Raw genomic sequence first — 19,657 nt, forward strand, 5'->3', positions numbered from 1 at the left:
GACTAGAGGCTATAATAGGGCCCCTATTATATAAAGGTAGCTAAGAAGCTAGAAACCTAGGAGTTTACCCTAACTAGGCTTATTACAAAGACCTAAGGCCCTAGCCTACTATAGGCCTATAAGGTCTATACTAAGTATATCTATAGTATCTTAGCTTATAAGGCCTTAAACTTCTATAAGCCTACCAAGCCAGGGGGCAAGCTAGAAGGCCCTACTAGGGAACTATCGAAGGCCTAATATAAGGCCCTCTAAGTAGTTACCAGGGCCTATAAGGCTACCCCTATCTAGTACCTTAAGATAGAAGCCTAGGTACTACCCCTTGACCTCTATCTTAATAAGAGGCTAGCTAACTTCGAAGCTAAACTCGACTAGCTACTCCTATAGGCTAGAGTAGGCCTAGGGGCCTCCCAGGTCCCTATAAGGGCTCTTATCTAATAGGCCTATAATAGGCTTAGCTAGAGGTTCTAGAAGAGAAGGACCAGGGCAAGGGGCTAGGAGCTAAAGCCTATAGCCCTAGAGGTAGTAAGGTCGATAGTCTAGCAATAGGTTTAGGAAGGCTATAGAGGGGGTTAACCCCCTCTATAGACCCTATAAAGAAGGCTACAGGCTACAGAACTAGCTATAGTAGCTAGCTAGAGTAACCATTAGAGGGCTAACTAAGCTAGTAGGAGGATATAGTATATATCGGACAAGGACCCCCTATGTCTAATTTTTATAGGGGAAGGCCTACAAAGGCACTAGGGCCTAACGAAGGCCTAGAGCTCCCTACTAGTATAGGCCTATATAGGGGCTATTAGCCTCTACGACTTCCTTTTTAGGGTTTAAGTCCTAGGGGTTAATACCCCCTATTATACCTATAGCTAAGGGAGGGAGACTATAGAGTATCTAGTTATCTGGTGCCTAAACCTACCAAGAAGCCGAACGTAGGAATCCTAGGAAATACGGTCACAAAGGGACCTAGACCTCGTTTTACAGGGTATAGGGACCCGTAATTATCGTTTGGCAAGGAGGGTTCTATAGTGGCTAATAGACCTAGGGAGGCTCCCGGAATACCGCCTCGTAAGGAGGCTAGATCGAGAGGGAAGGCCTCTATAGGGCTATCCTAGCTACTTCTCCTTTTCTTTGTAGTGTATTAGTATTCCGGATTAGGCGTGAAAGGAGGGATAGAGGTTTTTATCCGGCCTATTAGGCATGGTTTCCTTTGTATATAACTAGAGAGGCTCTGGTATACTTATTAGTATAGTGGTGTAGGATTAATAATAATAATAATAATATAGTATTGGCATTTATTGTAAACTTAGGAACTACCGAGAAGAAGAAGGACTAAGAGATAGATAGATTTGATAATAGGGAGGATAAAAGGGATACTTACTAGGATTATTACTATAGATAGATAGCTAATATATTTACTAAGTTATAATAGGTTATTATATTTTTCTTTTCGAACCTTAGTACCTATTATAGTATATAGTTATTAGTAGGTTAGATCTGATTAACCTACTAATAGGGATAATAAGCTAGGGGTTATAGATATATATTTAGATAGTATCCCTAAGTGCCTCTAGTACTTGGAAGAATTAACGTATCTTATTACCACTTCTGTAGACTGTACCAGTTGGTCTAGGAGTGTTGCCTACGGCGCGAATACCGCTGTGGTGTCGTATCTTGTAGCTAGTCTGAGCTGTAGCCATTTGTAGCCATCGAGCTGTAGCATTGGCGTTGTAACTCAGGTACCTACCTAAAGTGTAATTAGTTCTTAGTAATTAGAAAAATGTCTGTGGTTGCAGTCACCGTTGTAGACGAAACTAACTTTCGTGGTCATCATCATTTCCATCTATTAATTCGATTATAGGTGACTACACAACCTCAATCAGGCAGATGTAATGTGTTGCCGGAGGCCAGTCTTTTCCATTCCCACCTAATTAGACCGACTTGGTTTTTGCTAGCCATCCCAGGGCGATTGACTACGAGCAATCAGCATTGCTTGCCGTAAGATAGGTTTGTAATTACCTACAGTTCATGTGTCATTCTCCTTTCTTTCCATACTAAATCACCTGTGTTTGTCATTGGTAGTCTTCTGTCCTCCCGCCTTAAATTCTCCCACCTGCTAAGATGATCATTACAGGAGTTTTCTCTCCAAGTTCCACATCGCACCTGTCCCATGAATGAACGGCGTCGTACATCCTCGTGTTTTACTCCGGCTGTATCTAAACTGACCAGGACCGATATAGGTCTGCCAGTGGCAGGGGAATAGCTTGGGGGGCCGTTGAGAAGGCAAACTCACTTGATAAGTTGGTTGGAGAGTTTGCAGGAATTTTCTTCATGCACGCGATCTGAAATGGTCCGATGCACGGTTCACGGTCTTGCTAGATCGATCGCGGCGAATAATGGGCATCCTCATCGTATATACACTATTAAGCGACACGCCTGGAACCCGCCTACAGCAAGCGAATCCCCGGCTCGCCTTACTGTACCTAACACAGTATGTGCGACGCAGCATGATGCAATCCCGTCTGGTTGAGTATGCCAAAAAAAAAAAAAAAAAACAAAAAAAAAAGAGGAGAATCCGGGCGGCAAACACCGGGGCGGACAGGGCTGTGACGAGACGAAAAGAGACGGACAGACCCTGACTGTCTGGCCCGTGACGTTCTTCGCCCTCGATTCTCGCCCTGTGTGTCATCTGCCAATCTCCCTTTTTGCAACCCCCGTTGCTTACCTACCACCAGCTACCTTACCTACCCAAGTTGCTTTGACCGGCTCGTCCCCGTTGTGAGCGTTAGAGGGAGCTGCCCACCCACACCTAACATCAGAGACAACCATTATTTATAAGTGGACTAATTAAGCGCCGGCAGCCGCCTGCCCGCGGGGAACGCATCCATTTCAGTGCCAGACTGGAGCAATCCAGCCGCAATCCAAGTCTAAGGAGGGGGTGGGCATGACGCTTACAAACACCGCCACCGCCCTCCCGCTGCTCCTACGCCCTGTTCCGCTCTCACCACCTACCCCTTGGCCAACCGCACGCCAGTGGCCGCGTACACGACATCGTGTCTCGGCGCTACTCACACCGTCGCCCGCCCTTCGCCCAGCGCCGAACCGTCGCTGCTCGTCCCGCTTACCTCTTGCGACCTCTCAGATTGGGCACAATCACACGTCCCTCTTCCCCGCGTCGTGCGCCTCCCGGCCGTTCATCACCATGCCTCGTAGGTCCAACCCGCCGCCCAAGGCTGAGCTCAAGCTAGAGCAACTGGCGGACCTCGACGTCGAGATGCCCCTCCGGCAGGGCGAACGCGGGGAGGACAGCTCTGCCGTCGCTGGGGAGAAGATCCTGGATCCGGAGGCCGAGAGGATAGACTCCCCCGGGGAAGCACCCGACGTCCCCGAGCGCGGGGCTGCCAGAGCGCCGCCGGTCAACAGTGGTTATCTGCCCCTGCCCTGGAGAGGCCGTCTCGGCTATGCGTGCCTCAACACGTACCTGCGATCGGCCAAGACGCCCGTCTTCTGTTCGCGGACCTGCCGCATGGCATCTATCATCGACCACCGGTACCCGCTGTCGGACCCGTCTCAGCCCGAGCACTCGGTCAAGAACCGGCCGGACAAGTCCAAGGAGCCCTCCCTCCGGCGAGGCCTGAAGTTTGTCAAGGACCTCGGCCTGGCCAACGGCCGGGACATCGTGCGGATGCTCCGGTGGAACGGCAAGCACGGCATCAAGTTCATGCGCCTCAGCTCCGAGATGTTCCCGTTCGCCAGCCACCCGGAACACGGCTACAAGCTGGCACCCTTCGCCTCCGAGGTGCTGGCCGAGGCGGGCCGCGTGGCCGCCGAGCTGGGCCACCGGCTCACCACGCACCCCGGCCAGTTCACCCAGCTGGGGTCTCCCCGGAAGGAGGTGGTGGACGCGGCGGTGCGGGAGCTGGAGTATCACGACGAGATGCTGTCCCTCCTGCGTCTCCCGGAGCAGCAGGACCGCGACGCCGTCATGGTCCTCCACATGGGCGGCGTGTTCGGGGACAAGGCGGCGACCCTCGACAGGTTCCGCGCCAGCTACGCCAAGCTCTCGCCCTCGGTCAGGGCCCGCCTGGTGCTCGAGAACGACGACGTCGGCTGGAGCGTGCACGACCTCCTCCCCGTCTGCGAGGAGCTCAACATCCCGCTCGTGCTGGACTATCACCACCACAACATCGTCTTCGACAGCACCCAGTGCCGCGAGGGCACGCTCGACATCTGCCGGCCCGAGCTCCAGGCGCGCATCGCGGCGACCTGGACCCGCAAGCGCATCAAGCAGAAGATGCATTACAGCGAGCCCTGCCCCGGCGCCGTCACCCCGCGGGACCGGCGCAAGCACAGCGCCCGCGTCATGACGCTCCCCCCCTGCCCGCCCGACATGGACCTCATGATCGAGGCCAAGGACAAGGAGCAGGCCGTGTTCGAGCTCATGCGCACCTTCAAGCTCCCCGGCTTCGAGCGCATCAACGACATGATCCCCAACGAGCGCGAGGACGAGCCCAGACCGGCGCCAAAGGTGCCCAAGAGGAAGCAGAAGCCCGCGGCCAGCCTCAAGAGGAAGCGGGCCCCGGACGAGGACCCGGTCGAGCTGAACGACGTCGGCGCTGGGGCTGACGACCGGGAGCAGCCCGTCGACACCGAAAGAGAAGTGTCGGATGAGGACTACGCCATGGGCGGACCGGACGGGAGGGTGTACTGGCCGCCCGGGAGGGAGGACTGGTTGAAGCCGGCCAAGAGAGGCGCCAGGACTCCGAGGCTAGCGGACATTGAAGAGGTTGATGTTTGAAAAGATAAAGAAAGGATCAAGAAAAGGAGGTGAAGAGGAAAGAGAGAGAGAGAGAGGAAGAGGGAGAGGGAGAGGGAGAGGGAGAAAGGAGAAACCAACAACGAAACGGTTTCGGCATCTCATGATACCTTTTTTTTTCTGCGAGTCATTCAGCATCAGTAGATCGGTACACTTGGGTTTGCATGGCAACGGACAAAAATTGGACAATGGCGTCTGCCGGTGTCGGCTAGGATCGGTGACACTTAATTAGTTATCCGAACCTTTTGAATGACTAGTGTATTAGAACTTTCGCATGGATTCACGCATTTAAAGGATATGCCAGGATTCCGCCTGAGAGCAGCGAGTCTAGACCTTTGCCGATCATCCCCTCCACCCCACTCCCCGTGATGGAATTCGATGTTACGGATTACAACAGATCCACCATACCACAACATCCCCCGCACACATGATCGCCGCTACCGCCAACGATCGTAAGCCTGTATACTATGTATAGCTGGAAATGGTAGGTAGGTATGGTAAGTGTGCATTGCATAGTCTCTAAGTTCTGCCCACACACACACATGTTATGTACATTCAACGACCAGCAAGTTCCAGGTGTCAAATCGCTGCCCCTCCGCCAGACCTCCGTTGTCGATCTATTGTGCCTGGCAATGGAATGTGCGGCAAAACATGGAAAGAAAAATGAAGAATGGAAGAAGAAAACATGTATGAAAAGAAGAATGAAGAATGAAGAATGAAGAATGAAGAATGGAAGAAATCATGTATGAAAGAAAGAAAGAATGGAAGACGGGAAGAAATTGCAAAAAAAAAGGAAAACAACGAACTCAAGAAAAGAAGAACGTACATTGGACATCCATATCTCGTAAAGTTTTAGGACCAGCCCTGAACAGTGAAAACCTTTTGTTTCCACCAAGTCACGAGTTGGACAGCCTCCAGCTCTTCTTGACGTCCCGCCAAACCGTTGTCGTATCGTCCCGTCCGGCGAGACATGGACTACGACGAGCCGAGCCGTTCGTTGTTGCTGTTCATTGCTGGTCGAGTCGACTCGACTCTCCTCCACACGGGGTAAGATGGAAGCCAGCCACTGCCGCCGTGACCCTTTGCTTGCGAACCCGCGGAGGAGATGAAGCACTAGGGCTCCCCATCTGCCACCGCCGCCGCCGTCGCTACCATCACCACCAGCACCGGCAGCCATATATATTACCTGAGACTGCTAGACAGCCGCTGAGGCAGCGGCTGCTGGACCTCGCCGCGCAGCTCCTTGCAGCGTGGGTGCGAACATGTCCCACAGAACAGCGTGCTCTTGCCGCAGGCCACGACGCGTTCGCAGCTGCAGGTGATCGACTGCGAGATGAGTGTCGTCATGCAGGCGTAGCTGATCTTGGTGCCGCACATCTTCGCTATTGATGTGCTCCGGTTCCGTCTCTCCCTCTATATTTCTTCTTATTCCTTTTTTTTCCCCTTTCTCGCCCGGAGTCGTGGAGATGAAATGAATCGAATATACTAGTTGGGTATCTAACTGTGTGCAAGAGGTTGCTTTGTAAGACCACTGCGCTGCGAAGGATTCTGTCTGAAGGAAATGGGGGGAGGGATGTTCCAGGCCTACCGAAAGGTGCCTCAACAGGGTAAAATACTGAGAAAAAATGTCAAAGTGAACAGAGGAATTGAAGTTGCTTGAAAAATGTCGAGAAACGAAGATTGAATTTGTGAGGTACGGAGCCGGGTTATTGCCTCTCGAAGCCCCAGAGCCTCGAGAGCCTCAATCGGGGCCGTGTTCTCCGTCTGCAGTAAGCTCCGGGAGCTCGTCTCACGCGCGAAACGGTGGTTTGAACTGCGTACGCAGGAAACCTAAAGACCGGTGTTGTCGTCGTCCTCAGCTTAGGTTGATTTGGCTCTATGGGTTGAGCTGCTCGAGGTTTTGACTAGAAAGTTGTTTTTCAGAGTCAAGTTCCGAGCGCCAGTGAAATTTAGGAGGGCGAGCGAGAACTTCAGCTTTGAACTTCCCGCCATGTCTCAAGCCTGCCCAGCATCACCATGCCACGATGTGGTCCAGACCAAGCCGCTCCCAGCAGAAGGCTACAATGATGAAATCCCTTTTTCAAGCTTCGCCCGGTGCTGCCCTTTGATTGGCAGTTCCACTGGCTAGACCGTCTAAGTCACTACGTCATGGTCTGGGCTGGAGGTTCTAGGCTCCGTCTGGCAAATTTGAGGATTGTCAGACCTCATGATTGGTCCACATCGTCAAAAGGTGTGCAGCCTCCGAGGAGCTTCGCGGCCAGGCTAGCAGGAAGAAGCGAGAAGGCATACGGATGGATGAAGAAGAAAAAGGGAGGTGCAGGAAAAAAATTGAATACGCTAATTAATCGTTCATCAGAAGGGTGCGTGGACATGGGGCAAGAAAATGCAACCGAAAGTATTTTCACTAGAAAAAAATTCAACTTGGTTTGCGTGATTGACACCAGCAAAGGTCCCGGATAAAAAGGGAGTGGGAGTAATTAAAGGGACTACAGTGCGCTTTTGCACCAACGTGGCGAGAAAACTCGACTGGGGGGAAGTTGCGCACCAAGCCAAAGAGCCTGACACAAGGGGCCTCGCAACAAGATTGTTGAACTCGGACCATTTGGTATGGTTTGGATGGGGCATCGCATTATAGTTGAAACGGCCGACAAGGAACTGGGCTGGTGGTTGAATGAACGGATGGGGTTCTATGCAAGCTAGCGCAACCTCTTACAGCGGCTTCTTTTACAGAGACCTATACACGCGCAGTAACTGCTTGTTTTGAGAAGAACGGCAATCGGATAAGCAATTCCCGAGAACGTTATCAGACCGATTTTCATTTTGGACGATGAATTCAAAGCTTTGATTGAAAGCAACGAGTCTACAAAAATGAGATAATTAGTAATTCCCGTGCAGGCTCCAGGAAATCGCTAATTACTACTAGTATTATTGTATTATGTATAATATAAACTCTGTAGACCCGACACACCCCCGGTAGTCAAACAGAGAGCAAAAGAGCCTGTACTTCAAAAGTGGTGCATGACCCGATTTGTGCTAAAGTCAGTTAGCTGCTTTGAATAATTATTGGACAGATGAAGACCATGGACATAGGAGTCAACAGCAGGTCCTGATTGCCAGGGAATCAATCCTATCATGGGAGCTTGCGATATGGTTGTTCTAACTTGCTACCCAAGGCGGAGCACCCTTAAGGTACACAATTACTAACCTTATTAGGCACCTAGCTGTCAACGTCGTGAGATAACCCATGGTATGCCTGACTTACTACTTTTGGGCTCGGGTGGTTGAGGTTTATAATCCAGACACCGTGAGCATAAAATGGCGATTGTCAACCATTTTGCTTCGCTCGACATGAATCGCACGAAATCTGCAATTCAAGCCTCTTAAGTGTACGAAGCACCGAGAAGCGCGCGAGCTCTATTGGTTTACCGAAGTTTGAGGAAGAGAGCTACAGTCACACGAAATACTCGAAATACAGCTTCTGATACGAATTGGGAATGCATCACATCAGCTCGTTCTTTGAGCCTGAGGTAACTCGGGCTTGTGCGACACTATGTGAAAGAGGAATTCGCAGTGGCGGACTGTTCTAATTATTGCACTAGAGATGGAAACGAAACTGAACCGCTGCTTTTCCCCACCATGCATTGTTTGCGATGTAGTTATGGGCTGTACTTCGTAGACGTAGGCGTTTCCCCCTCGTTGGACTCACTCCTCGCTCCCGCCGTCGTTCCGGTCTTTCGGAAGAGATTGAAGCATTCTGCAAGGGCAAAGAAAGATTACCGACAATTGCCCGTATACAGGAGGAGAAAGTGTATGGTAATTAGCAAAGCCACGCGCTATTGAAACAGTGGCCAGGTAATTTTTTGGCGACCTTTGCGAAGCCCGAGCCACGTTGGCACCGAATTTCGCTTGGACCTGTGGGGAGGTTGTCTGAGCTGCCTCGAGCTGCCTAACTTTTTGTGGAACCCGTGATTTCTTAGTGCTCGTTGATGCCTTTGGTGCCTGCTGATGTCCCGTGATCGCGCGAATTGACCATGCCAAAGGGGCGCTGTTGCCTGCTCGACGCGGCGCGTTCACAAACCCGGCCCAATTCTGCTGGAAGCTTATTTACATGGTCGCTCAAACTGCTCTTTTCAGGACAGAGATTTTCATCATTGCACCTCGAGCGTCCAACCCTTTTCTGTCGCACCACCAATTCGGGGTTGATCGATCATTCTCTGTGCATCTGCCCTGGTTCTCAATTCATTGCCCGCCTGGGATCCAACCCGATCTTGAATTGGGAAAAATCCGTACCGCAGCACCCCGATTCCCGCATCAATCAAGTACGACAAAGACAAACAATGCCACCCAAGCGAGGGAAGAAGGCTGCGGCCAAGCCGGCTTTGGATGGTTGCATCCTCGCTCTCAGCGGCACTTTCCCTGGGGCAACGCACGCGGCGATAAAGGCGAAAGCTGAGTCGCTCGGAGCGACAGTCGCCATCAGCGTGACAGACAATGTCACACACCTTGTGACAACCGACAACGACTATAACAAGCCATCTCCCAAGGTCGCCAAAGCCCAGGCACTAGGGACCCACATTATCAGCTTGGATTGGTTGTTGGCCTGTGAGACGAACAACACTCGGGAACCAGAGAAAGATTACACCATTGGGAAGCCCGCCACAGGCAGTTCCGCTCAGCCAGATGCGTCTAAGTTGGCGTCCTCCCAGAACGGTGGAGCAACAGCAACGGATAGTACCAGGACACGAAAGCGTGCCTCTTCCCCCGTCGCGGATGATGCCTCAGATAATGATGCCGCCCCAAAGCCCAAGAGGACGAGAGGGCGGAAGGCAGCGGCGGTTCAGGCGAGTGGGGAGAACGACGTCAAGACGCAAGACGCAAACAACACTACCGACACCGAGCCCAAGGAAGAAGCGCCGGACAAGACGAAGGGCGTGGAGCGGGCCGTGGGCGAGGGCCAGGTTGCGAAGAGCAAGGACATTCAGATCCCGCTCGACGAAGGGAGCCCTTTTTTTCAGTACAAGGTGTATATCGATGATTCCGGCGTCATATACGACGCCTCACTGAATCAGACCAATGCGTCGAACAACAACAATAAATTCTATCGCCTTCAGGTGAGATCCGCAACGACAACAAGACAGAGCGCCGCTGCCTGACTAATGCACTTTTCCAGCTTCTAGTTCTACCTCAACAAGCAAAGTATGTCACGTGGCAAAGATGGGGAAGAGTTGGCGAGCGTGGCCAAACTCAATGGACAGGCACAACCTCCTTGCAGGAGGCGATTCGACTGTATGAGAAGAAGTTCAAGGACAAATCGGGCCTGGCTTGGAAGGATCGGGGAATGAATCCCAAGCCTGGGAAATACACCTTCGTCGAGAGAAACTACGAAGACGATTCGGACGACGATGGCGAGACGGACAAGGCGGGAGCCAAGGACAAGAAAACATCTGTCCGGGAGCCGCCCAAGTCAACGCTTGACCCTGCAGTGCAGTCTCTCATGCAGCTCATCTTCAACCCGCAGTATTTCAGAGACACCATGTCTTCTCTGAATTATGACGCCAATAAGCTGCCTCTCGGGAAGCTCAGCAAGGCGACCATCACGCGTGGTTATCAAGCGTTGAAGGAGCTTTCGGCCCTCATCGACGACCCCTCTTTGGCCACGAACTACGGCACAAGTTACCGTCCAGCGGTTGAGCAGCTCTCCAACACTTTCTACTCGTTGATTCCTCATGATTTCGGTCGCAGCCGGCCCCCGGTCATCAGCGACCAGGCGATGGTTAAGAAAGAAATAGAGCTTCTGGAAAGCCTGAGCGACATGAAGGATGCCGCCCTAATCATGAAGCTGGATAAGGTTGCCGGTGACGATATCCACCCGCTTGACAAGCAATATCAGGGGCTGAAGATGGAGGAGATGACGCCTCTCGACCCTACCAGCGCTGAGTACGCCCAGCTACAGAACTACCTCTTCGGGACTCGTGGTTACACCCATGGACATAATTACACGATCGAGAATATCTTCCGAATCGAGCGCCAGGGTGAGCGTGAGCGGTTCGAGAACAGTCCTTTTGGAAACATGAACCAGAACCGGCGTCTGCTATGGCATGGCTCCCGCTGTACCAACTTCGGCGGTATCCTTAGTCAGGTGAGCGATGACCTTAGCTCTTTCATTCAACCTTAATCCCCTTCCAGCTGCCTCACCCTTTGTTCAGCTCTCTTTCCTTGTTTACTCTTTTCTCCCTTCTCAGCCATTTTTTCCCAAGTGATAACCTTTGCGAAACTGTCAATACTAACGTTGTCGAAGGGCCTACGCATCGCGCCTCCAGAAGCGCCAGTGTCGGGTTACATGTTTGGAAAGGGGATTTACCTGGCTGACATGGCGTCGAAGTCGGCCAATTATTGCTGCTCCTACATTTCTGGAGGCACCGCGCTCCTCCTGCTCTGCGAGGCAGAGCTGGGTGATCCCATGCAAGAACTCGTCGACGCGTCATACAACGCAGGAGAGGACGCGACGAAAAAGGGGATGGTATCGACCTGGGGTCAGGGTAGGACGGGTCCCAGCAAGTGGAAGGATGCCAGCTGTGTCCACCCATCCCTGGCCGGTGTAAAGATGGTAAGATTCCTCTTTCGAAACAGCGGAAAGCCAGCTAACTAAGACTTTGCAGCCTGACACATCGGTGCCCCCTGGCCCGACCGACGTGAAGGGAGCCGGCCTCTTCTACAACGAGTACATTTGCTACGATGTTGCCCAGGTTCGCCTGCGGTATCTGTTCCGGGTACGCATGTGAGGAGTCACGACGTTTGTTCGGGTGTACGGCGAACGGGATGAGTAGGGATATCGGAAAACGTCTTGCTAGTTGTTGCTTTTCGATTCAAGCTTGGTCCGCTATAATCTGTTGCTACCTCGCAGGTGGCGGGCATGGGACGATGCCGGCTGTCTTTCAGCTCCGAGACATCCAATGACGATGACTTGTTCAATACTCGATGCTAATATGTGGATCAATCGCCTGGGCGATAGCATTGTTACCGGAGTTAGGAGCAAGGCAATCTTTGTTCTCGACGTTCTCACTTTCACAAGTGATTCATTTTTAATCTTCGATACATATATCTTCTTACCCTTCCATGCCAGTGGAATTTGGGTTTCTTGTTAATTGGTGTTCCTCTACTGATATGTTGCCGGTGCCCTGGGCCCCGATACAGTACAGTACCTCATCATGTGATTGATGCCTGCACGGAGGGCCGACTGCATCGCCAGGACTTTTGCGGTTAACCGCACCGGCACTTGGTATTCTTGCTGCGGATGCAGGGTGCGCAGGAAGGTACGTATTGTATGTACTGTACGGACGTAATCCGTACATACATACGAAGTACAGCAGTAACTACCTGGTGGCAGGGACCCAGTGGGCCCCCCCACCAACGGATCGCTCGCAGGCTCCGGCTCGCAAACCCCACACACCCGCAAACCAACGAACGTGGGTCGGCGAGGTCTCAGCATCAACCCGTCATTGAGCAGACGCAGGGCGGAACAAAGCTTGCCTCGGGGACCTGGCCACAACGAGATGTTTGCAGCAATCCGTGACGCAGACCCGCCCGCGCATTCAGCAAGACACAGCCTGCGACAGCGAGTGGGGCTTCTTCCGAGGGGCAATTGTGGCTCTGGATTAGGAGAGACAGCAGCCGCCGTCGACGGCCGATGACACACCGACGAGACACGCTTTAGCACAGTGCAACCGCCGGCCGCCGGAAACCGCCTATCCATGAGTACCTCACCCCGCCCCCATAAACGGACAAACACCTGCGTCACATGTCGTGCGCGCAAGGTCCGCTGCGACGGGCGGCGAACTATCTGTACCAATTGCGAACGCCTCGGCTTTAACTGCTCCTACGACGAGAATGTCGGGGTCGAGGTTGTCCCGGGCGAGGGCGGTGGGACCGCCATCTCGGTCCCGCGACGCCGGGTGCGGCAGGCCTGCCAGAACTGCCACGCTAGGAAGGCCCGGTGCAGCGGCACGATGCCGAGCTGTGACCGGTGCCGGGCCCAGCGCCTCGAATGTGTCTACCGCCCCGGCAAGCGGTCGCTGCCTCCGCCCGTTCCCTCAACCTCCATCTCGGCCGCAGCCCCGTCCCCCGGGTCCCGGTCCGGATCCGGATCCGGGACCGGATCCGGGATGGATCTCGACTCGCACACGGCCCAGGGCGCGCCCAACGACTACGGCACCTCCAGCGGCACTGCCAGCCCTGCCACTGCCGTGGATCCGAGCGAGCCCGACGAGGCCCTGGCTCTGAAAGCCTTCGACAACTTCTTCCGCCACGTCTACCACGTCGCTATGTTCTCGTTCTTGCACCGGCCATCCCTCATGGAGCTTTACCACGCGGGGTCTCTGGACCGTGCCCTCGTGCTCTCCATCGTCGGCGTCGCTTCGCTCCTGACCGATCTCGGACCGGGAATGGCTGAGTACGGCAACCGATGCATCGACGAGGCTGTCTCTCTGTGCCTGGCGAGCCTCGAAAAGCCGACCTTGTCCCGCCTGCAGGCGCTGGTGCTCGCCATCAAACACCGCATCCTCTCAAAGCGGTTCTCGAGCGCCTTCATGCTTCACGCCATCGCCAGCCGGTTCGCCACCGCGCTCCGGCTGCACCAGGAGAACCCGGAACTCTGCTTTCTCGCGCGGGAAGCCCGCCGCCGCCTGATGTGGTCGATCTACATGATCGACGCGTCCATATCCATGGGCCAGGTCGACGTCGCTATCTGGTTCGACGCCGAACGCCAGATCCAACTGCAGCTCCCCTGCAACGAGCGGCATTTCGACTTTGACCTGCCCGACCCGACAGAACCGCTCCGGCCGCCGGGCCCCGATCCCGTCACGGGTGCCATCCCGCCACTACCGGACGTGCTCGGCCTCATGGCGCTGCACATCCGGCTCTACTGGATCCGCTCCCGCATTTTGCAGTGCACCTCGAAAGCGGCCGCCTCGCCAACGGCAGACGCGCTAGCAATGCTGCCGAGCCAGTTGGCGGACTTTGCTGCAGAACTCGAAATGTTCGAGGCGCGATTACCTGTCTCGTTCCGTGAAAACGAGGCCAACTTTCGTTTGCGCAGTTATTCCTCTAGGCTCAACATCTTCATCACGACTCATCTCCTTTGGCGGCAGTGTCATCTCGACTTGCATCGTCTGTTCCTCCCGGGTCTGAAGGAGGCACTCGCCCCGGCTGCTCTGCAGCAATTGGACCCCCACTTCGTCATGCACAAACGCCGCAGCTGCTACGAGCACGCAAGGAGGATGGCGGACATGATGTCTCAGCTGCTCAGCTTGAGCAGCACGTCTACCAGCCCTCCAGTGGCCGACTTGGACCTCCCTGGGTGTGCTTTTCAGTGTTGCAAGGTACTGTACCACGGTTTACAGACGAGCAGTGGCGATCTCGGTCTGGGCTTCACGCAGGAGCGCGTGCGGGAGCTTGCCACGGTCTGTCTCCGGGCTGCCAGGCAGTCAACCCCCGGGCCAGCATCTGCTAGCATCGTAAGTCTTTTTCTCTCTCTCACACACACGCATACATTCCAACCCACGTTTTACGTCAGCGAGCGGGACCGATACTTACACCATAGTTAGCAAGCCGATATCGAGCGGCTCATCGCTAGCGGCTTGTCGCTGCCGGAGGGTCTTCCCGCTCCGCCTGGCCGCCCTCGCAGCCTTGATGCCGGGGCGGGGGAACCATACCTTGCGCCACAGCTGTCAACGCCGAGAACGAGCCACGCCGGTGCGCAACTCGGGGTTCCAACGTCGGCCCCGACTCCAGCGAACCAAAACATGATGGCATCCGTCCAGATGCCGCCGCCTGCCTCAGTAAGCCCCATGGCAGGATTGAATTTGCCTCTGGCCGAGGGAGCAATACAGGGCACGGCTCCGGTGGCACCGTCGCAGGCCAGCGGGGTGACGAGCGGAAGTAATGCGTTTGAAGAGTTACCTGAAGGGCTTTATTTTGGACCCGAGTTCTTCGGGATAGAATCGTGGTCGGCCCTTCCGCACGCCTGGGCGGACATTGGGCATTTCTCCGGCAGCGGCATCCCATAAGGCTGCTGCAATCAATAATTTACCTGGTGGAATAGACACCAGATATTGTTCCGACGTCCTCATGTCTCATTCTTCTTTTCTTATTCTTCTTCTTCTTCTTCTTCTCCGCCCCGAACTTGAGTGGTGGATTTCCTCCCCGTTTTAAATGGCTGAGGGTGCCATGACACCATCCGGGTCGTTTATGCCGCCATCCCACCCACGTGCGCGTGGGGTGCATACCGTGTTTGGGGTTTGTTGTTGGGGGCCGCAAACGGGGCAGGTCACGTTATTAAAGTTAGTGCACAACCATAAAAAAGACCCTGTACAAGTTGTCAACAACCACCTCGCGCAGGTTCTCATGAAGGATATTGATCGTGCTTGCTATCAACATTACTGAGGTCATGATGGCATCTCTTAGGCTCGTGTACTCGTACATCATTATAACGTTATTAATGACTCCATAGAGCATGCTTGAATTATTGATCTTGTTCAAACTCCATCCGCCAAGCCTCCCCCCAATCCCCCCCTTCCCTCCCGCTTGTGCGCTCCCTGGTTCACCGCAACAGCGGGGTTTCCTCAGATGGGTCCGCGTCTCCGCTCTGCCTTCGGGATCCGACGGCCACGACCGTCACGGTCCGGTCCAGGTCGACCGCTTTCTCCCGGTAAACCCAGCCGAGGCAGACACCGGCGCCCGGGCCTAACACGATGGACGCGACCACCATGACGAGGACAACCCTCCAACCAGCCTCGACGAGGATCCAGTACAGGACAGTCAGGCCGACGAAAAAGATGTTGATGGTGATGAACTTGAGCGCGGAGCGGGTCATCTCCTTGCGGTCGTCGGGCTGCGTCAGGGTCCAGATGAAGAGCGCGTGCGACAGGACGGAGCAGGCGACGGGCAGGGCGTAGACGGCAAGCAGGGCGGGCCGGCTCGACTCGAGATGCAGGCTGCTTCCGCTGCTTCCGCTGCTTCCTCTTCTTCTCCAGCCCTGCCGGGCCATCAGCATCAGGGCGGCGCGGCGGGCGAGCCGGCGCACGAGGGAGACCCAGACGGGGAAGAAGAGCCAGACGAGCACGGCGGCCGGGCGGGCCAGCAGAAGCATGAGCAGGGCAGGCAGGACGAAGCCGAGGGCGACAGCGACGGGGATGGCCACGGCCTCGGCGGGGCTGGCGACATGCCTCATGGCCTCGCCAAAGGTGGGGTCGGTCGGGCCGGACAGGGGTTGGGGGCCGCCGCCGCCGCCGCCCTGCTGCTTCCGGGCGGCGATGATGTCGCGGGTGCGGCGGAAGAAGGCCGGGATGATGACGAGCTGCCAGACGAAGGCGCCGCCGACCAGGTCGAAGACGAGCCAGGGGGCGGTCGGGCAGGCGATGAGCCGGCTGGGGGCGTTGCAGATGCGGGCGGCCTCGACGGTGCTGACGGTCAGCAGGCCGGCGACGAAGGAGAGGACGGCGGCCATGAGGCCGGCGGCGCGGGCCGACGCGACGGCCTCGCGGAAGAAGCTGACGAGGAAGCAGGCCGGGCCGCCGAGGACGGGGAGGCGTGAGAGCCACGGCAGCCGGGAGCGGGCGTGGCACTGCGAGTAGAGCATGTAGATGTTTGTGTCGCCGTGCACAAAGAGCACGCAGCCAGTCAGGACGGCCAGTAGCACCGGCCCCACGAGCAGGTAGCGCAGCGAGAAGCGGTGCACCGCTGGGCGCCGTCGCCGTGTCGGTGAGTCCATTGTGCTTCTCGAGCTCGATGATGCCGAGGACCCAAATGTTTTTTTTTTTTTTTTTTTTTTTTTTTTTTTGGGGTTTTTTTTCCCTCCTGTTATTTGTGGTATGTTTCCACTTCCTCTTATTTCTAGGCTCCAAATCCGTCGTATCAAAGAACTCCCCCACGGTGCGCTCGGTGGTAGGGCCGGTCCTGCCGGCGCGCGGAAAGCCCAGGGTTGTTGTGCGCGGTGGTGTTGCTGCTGCTGCTTGTTCGGGGCTGGTCGCCGATCTCGTGATTGTGTTTGTCTTGGCGATGGACTTCTGGGCCTTGGGTTTTGTGGGGGACAGAGGGGACCTAGGGGACTGGAGGGGCTCCCGAGACCTCTTCTCCACTTATTAGCCGACAAGCCCCATGTGACGAGCCAAACCCATCCACTTCGTGGTTCAGATGCCGATACGGATACTCTAGCCTCAAAATCATTCCGGCGAACAATCGGTATCTGTGAGTAAGTGGCTCGAGTAAACGCAGGGCAACATCGGGCCGCCTTATTGCTGGTGGTTCATGCTCCCAAGGCGATTTGGTAGCTTGGGAGCAATTGCTGCTTCGAAGTGGGTGCTAAGCAAGCAGCGAGTCAAGATAGGTAATTATTAGGTACCTGAGCAAAATCGGGTACGGCGTTCTGGATTTGGTTCCACCCAAGGAACGGGCTGCGATGTCCTCCGTACATTGGAGCAATGTTTAAAGCATCGAGTTCAGTCTTCACATACCTGAACTAATGACGTGCCACCAGCCTGCCCCTGTTGAAAGGCTATTGCCGTATAAGCGGCCACATATCACAACAAAAGCAGCCAGATGTGGGCACCTAATAGCTTCGTCCGTGCTGACAAGTCAACAGGGAAGAGTTGGGATGGAACTCCCCGCTCCACCTAACAGGTGCCGCTGCCTCCAACTAGGAGTCTCCTCCGTGTCCCGGAGCTGTGGGCCGACCTCGCGGGGTGGCGGTGCCGGCGTAACGAGCACCGTGGAATATCATCCCGCCAGCAGCACTCGCAGTGGGTGCGTCACAGTTCCGTATACCCGCGTAGTTTGCGAACAGACCCAAATCGTAGCATGATCATGATCATGGCATGCACTAACACATACGTCACTGGCTAATGTGCTCCAAAACATTTTTCATCAAGCAGTGGGATATTTGAAGCCATTTCGTCCGTCCTTCTCCTCTTGACAGCCGAATCATTCGCTTCTAACCCTAACGCTCTGACTGGCCATCCATCTTCCACCCACCAACCTGGAATGGGTAACCCGTTACGGCAATGCCAGAAGTGGCTTCAACGGAATATATGGGGGTCCAAGGATATGCAAACCGAATCCGTCGCCATCAAGCCGAGAGATCCCCCTTCGAACGACATGTCCACCAAAACACAGTCTGACCCGACCACAGAGCCTCCACCATACAGTCAAGAATCCAGGTCGACTGCGCTGCCGGAATACGACGTACTCTTCCGTCCCTTTCGGGCTACACGTGCAAGCACCCAGGCTGCCGTATGCGTTGCTGGCGTCACCGGTGGGCCAGCTGCCGCTAGAGCGGTAGCTACCGTGATCAGCCATGTTTCCCACTCCGTCGCCAACGTATCGAAAGACGAGAGACCAGCCACTGTCAGTGCCATAACTACCGCTGTCATCAAGTTTGCGACCAGGGTCGTACAAGTAGGGCCAGGGGTTCCCTCTGTCACCATCTATGATCAGGCTCTCGCCTCGGTACCGGTTGCGTCAATGCCTGCTCTTGCCGAAGGTCTTCCCAAGGCTCTCAGCAACATTGACCACGCTCTATCTTCGGTTGTTCCATGGCTACGTGACAGTGTCGCTGCTACCATTGCAGAGGCCGTCGCCAAGGTCACCGACGATGTGGCTGCTGCGTCCTTGGATGGCGGGACGTGGAGGGCTGACATGTATTCTCGCCTCGCCAACTCTACGGCTGACGGCGTCCCCGACCGCGGCGTTGCCAGCACCCGCTCCGGTCCTCAGCAACTTCCCGAGCAGCTTCCCGACCCTGATTCTAGCAAAAGCTCAAGCGCCGATACACGCAGCAAATATGGAAGTTGCGAGGCGGTACGGCGGGTGGCCAGAATGCAGGCGGTTATTTACGCTATCCGGGCACATGCCGCAACGGCCGGTCATATCCAGGCGGAAAGAGCCCTTGCTGCCGTAGCTGCCGGCTCTGGTCTACCCGATGTAGCCAATGCAGTGCCAGGGGCTACTAAATGCACTTGCAACAAGTCTCCCCTAAGCTGCGAGGCATCGTTACAGGTGGTCCGAGCACGAGCTGCTCTCTCGGCGGTTAAAAGCTACACCGAAATGACCAAGAATACTGAAGCGGCTCAGGCGCTTTCTGCTGCGGAGAGACAAACGCGGATCTAAGAATTGTCCATGCAGGGCATAACCGCATATCTGGGCAGTTGTGTTGACGGTTGATGGCCTCGAAGACACACCTCGTCCTTCAGTACGGTGGCTCTTCCCCTCTCGTGGCATGTACCTGCAGTAACTGGGGACGAAGGCTTGCAACGCAGGGGGTGGGTGACTCCTCTCCTGTCCCGAGTCTGTACATATTATGCATGATGACCGCACAACACGGAAGCTCCGTGATTTCAGAATGGAAAGATAAACCGAGGGCAAGCATGGCTGCCACGTAATTGCGGTGGTCAATTAGCGAAACGCAAAGACGACGATGTCAATGCCCCTCTAGGCAAACGCAAGGGAGCCTAGACCTAAGTGGGAAAGGAAAGCACATCCCAAAAGCTAGGAAAGAAAGTTTATTGCGTGTATTCTGTCTTGGGCAACTTGGCTTCGTTGTTCTCCTGTGCGGACATAGATGCGCCCTTTCGCTCCCTCCGGTGACACCAAGAGGCATGTACCCCAGCCTTCTATTAGAGGTGTCTAGCACGCAATGTATCAAAGAGGATAGAACCGTTACGATATTGGACACGGAATTATGGCACTAATTACAGCACGATAGGTCGTCTTAAAACAAAAGCTAGATTCGTCTTTACTAATAAGCCAATCCGGCTAACCACAGCCCCATCCTCTCCCATCTCTTCTCTCCTCACCCCC

General features: G+C 54.9%; 5 protein-coding genes across 5 annotated transcripts; 3 read left to right on the plus strand and 2 right to left on the minus strand.

Annotated features, from left to right (window-relative positions):
* Positions 1–3,265: 3,265 nt before the first annotated feature.
* Positions 3,266–4,789, plus strand: P884DRAFT_204622 (UV-endonuclease UvdE-domain-containing protein; the record flags this gene model as incomplete). The annotated part of the gene is made up of 1 exon (XM_069438590.1): positions 3,266–4,789. One exon carries the CDS (start codon positions 3,266–3,268, stop codon positions 4,787–4,789), a length of 1,524 nt encoding a protein of 507 aa, XP_069296087.1.
* A 1,200-nt stretch (positions 4,790–5,989) lies between these two features.
* On the minus strand, positions 5,990–6,184 carry P884DRAFT_279034 (uncharacterized protein; the record flags this gene model as incomplete). Its single annotated transcript, XM_069443255.1, has 1 exon — positions 5,990–6,184. One exon carries the CDS (start codon positions 6,182–6,184, stop codon positions 5,990–5,992), a length of 195 nt encoding a protein of 64 aa, XP_069296088.1.
* A 2,707-nt stretch (positions 6,185–8,891) lies between these two features.
* P884DRAFT_293396 (poly polymerase catalytic domain-containing protein) lies at positions 8,892–14,939 on the plus strand. Its single transcript, XM_069444222.1, has 7 exons — positions 8,892–9,918; positions 9,978–10,946; positions 11,106–11,414; positions 11,467–11,577; positions 12,108–12,120; positions 12,527–14,319; positions 14,410–14,939. Exons 1-7 carry the CDS (start codon positions 9,145–9,147, stop codon positions 14,869–14,871), a joined length of 4,431 nt encoding a protein of 1,476 aa, XP_069296089.1. The 5' UTR covers positions 8,892–9,144; the 3' UTR covers positions 14,872–14,939.
* A 253-nt stretch (positions 14,940–15,192) lies between these two features.
* Positions 15,193–16,625, minus strand: P884DRAFT_261870 (uncharacterized protein). The gene has a single exon (XM_069441606.1). It carries the CDS (start codon positions 16,572–16,574, stop codon positions 15,405–15,407), a length of 1,170 nt encoding a protein of 389 aa, XP_069296090.1. The 5' UTR covers positions 16,575–16,625; the 3' UTR covers positions 15,193–15,404.
* Positions 16,626–17,755: 1,130 nt separating this feature from the next.
* Positions 17,756–19,349, plus strand: P884DRAFT_286316 (uncharacterized protein). The gene has a single exon (XM_069443824.1). It carries the CDS (start codon positions 17,843–17,845, stop codon positions 18,965–18,967), a length of 1,125 nt encoding a protein of 374 aa, XP_069296091.1. The 5' UTR covers positions 17,756–17,842; the 3' UTR covers positions 18,968–19,349.
* Positions 19,350–19,657: the final 308 nt, after the last annotated feature.

Source organism: Thermothelomyces heterothallicus (genome assembly GCF_042370625.1).
Source record: "Thermothelomyces heterothallicus CBS 202.75 unplaced genomic scaffold P884_scaffold_18, whole genome shotgun sequence".
Classification (NCBI taxonomy): domain Eukaryota; kingdom Fungi; phylum Ascomycota; class Sordariomycetes; order Sordariales; family Chaetomiaceae; genus Thermothelomyces; species Thermothelomyces heterothallicus.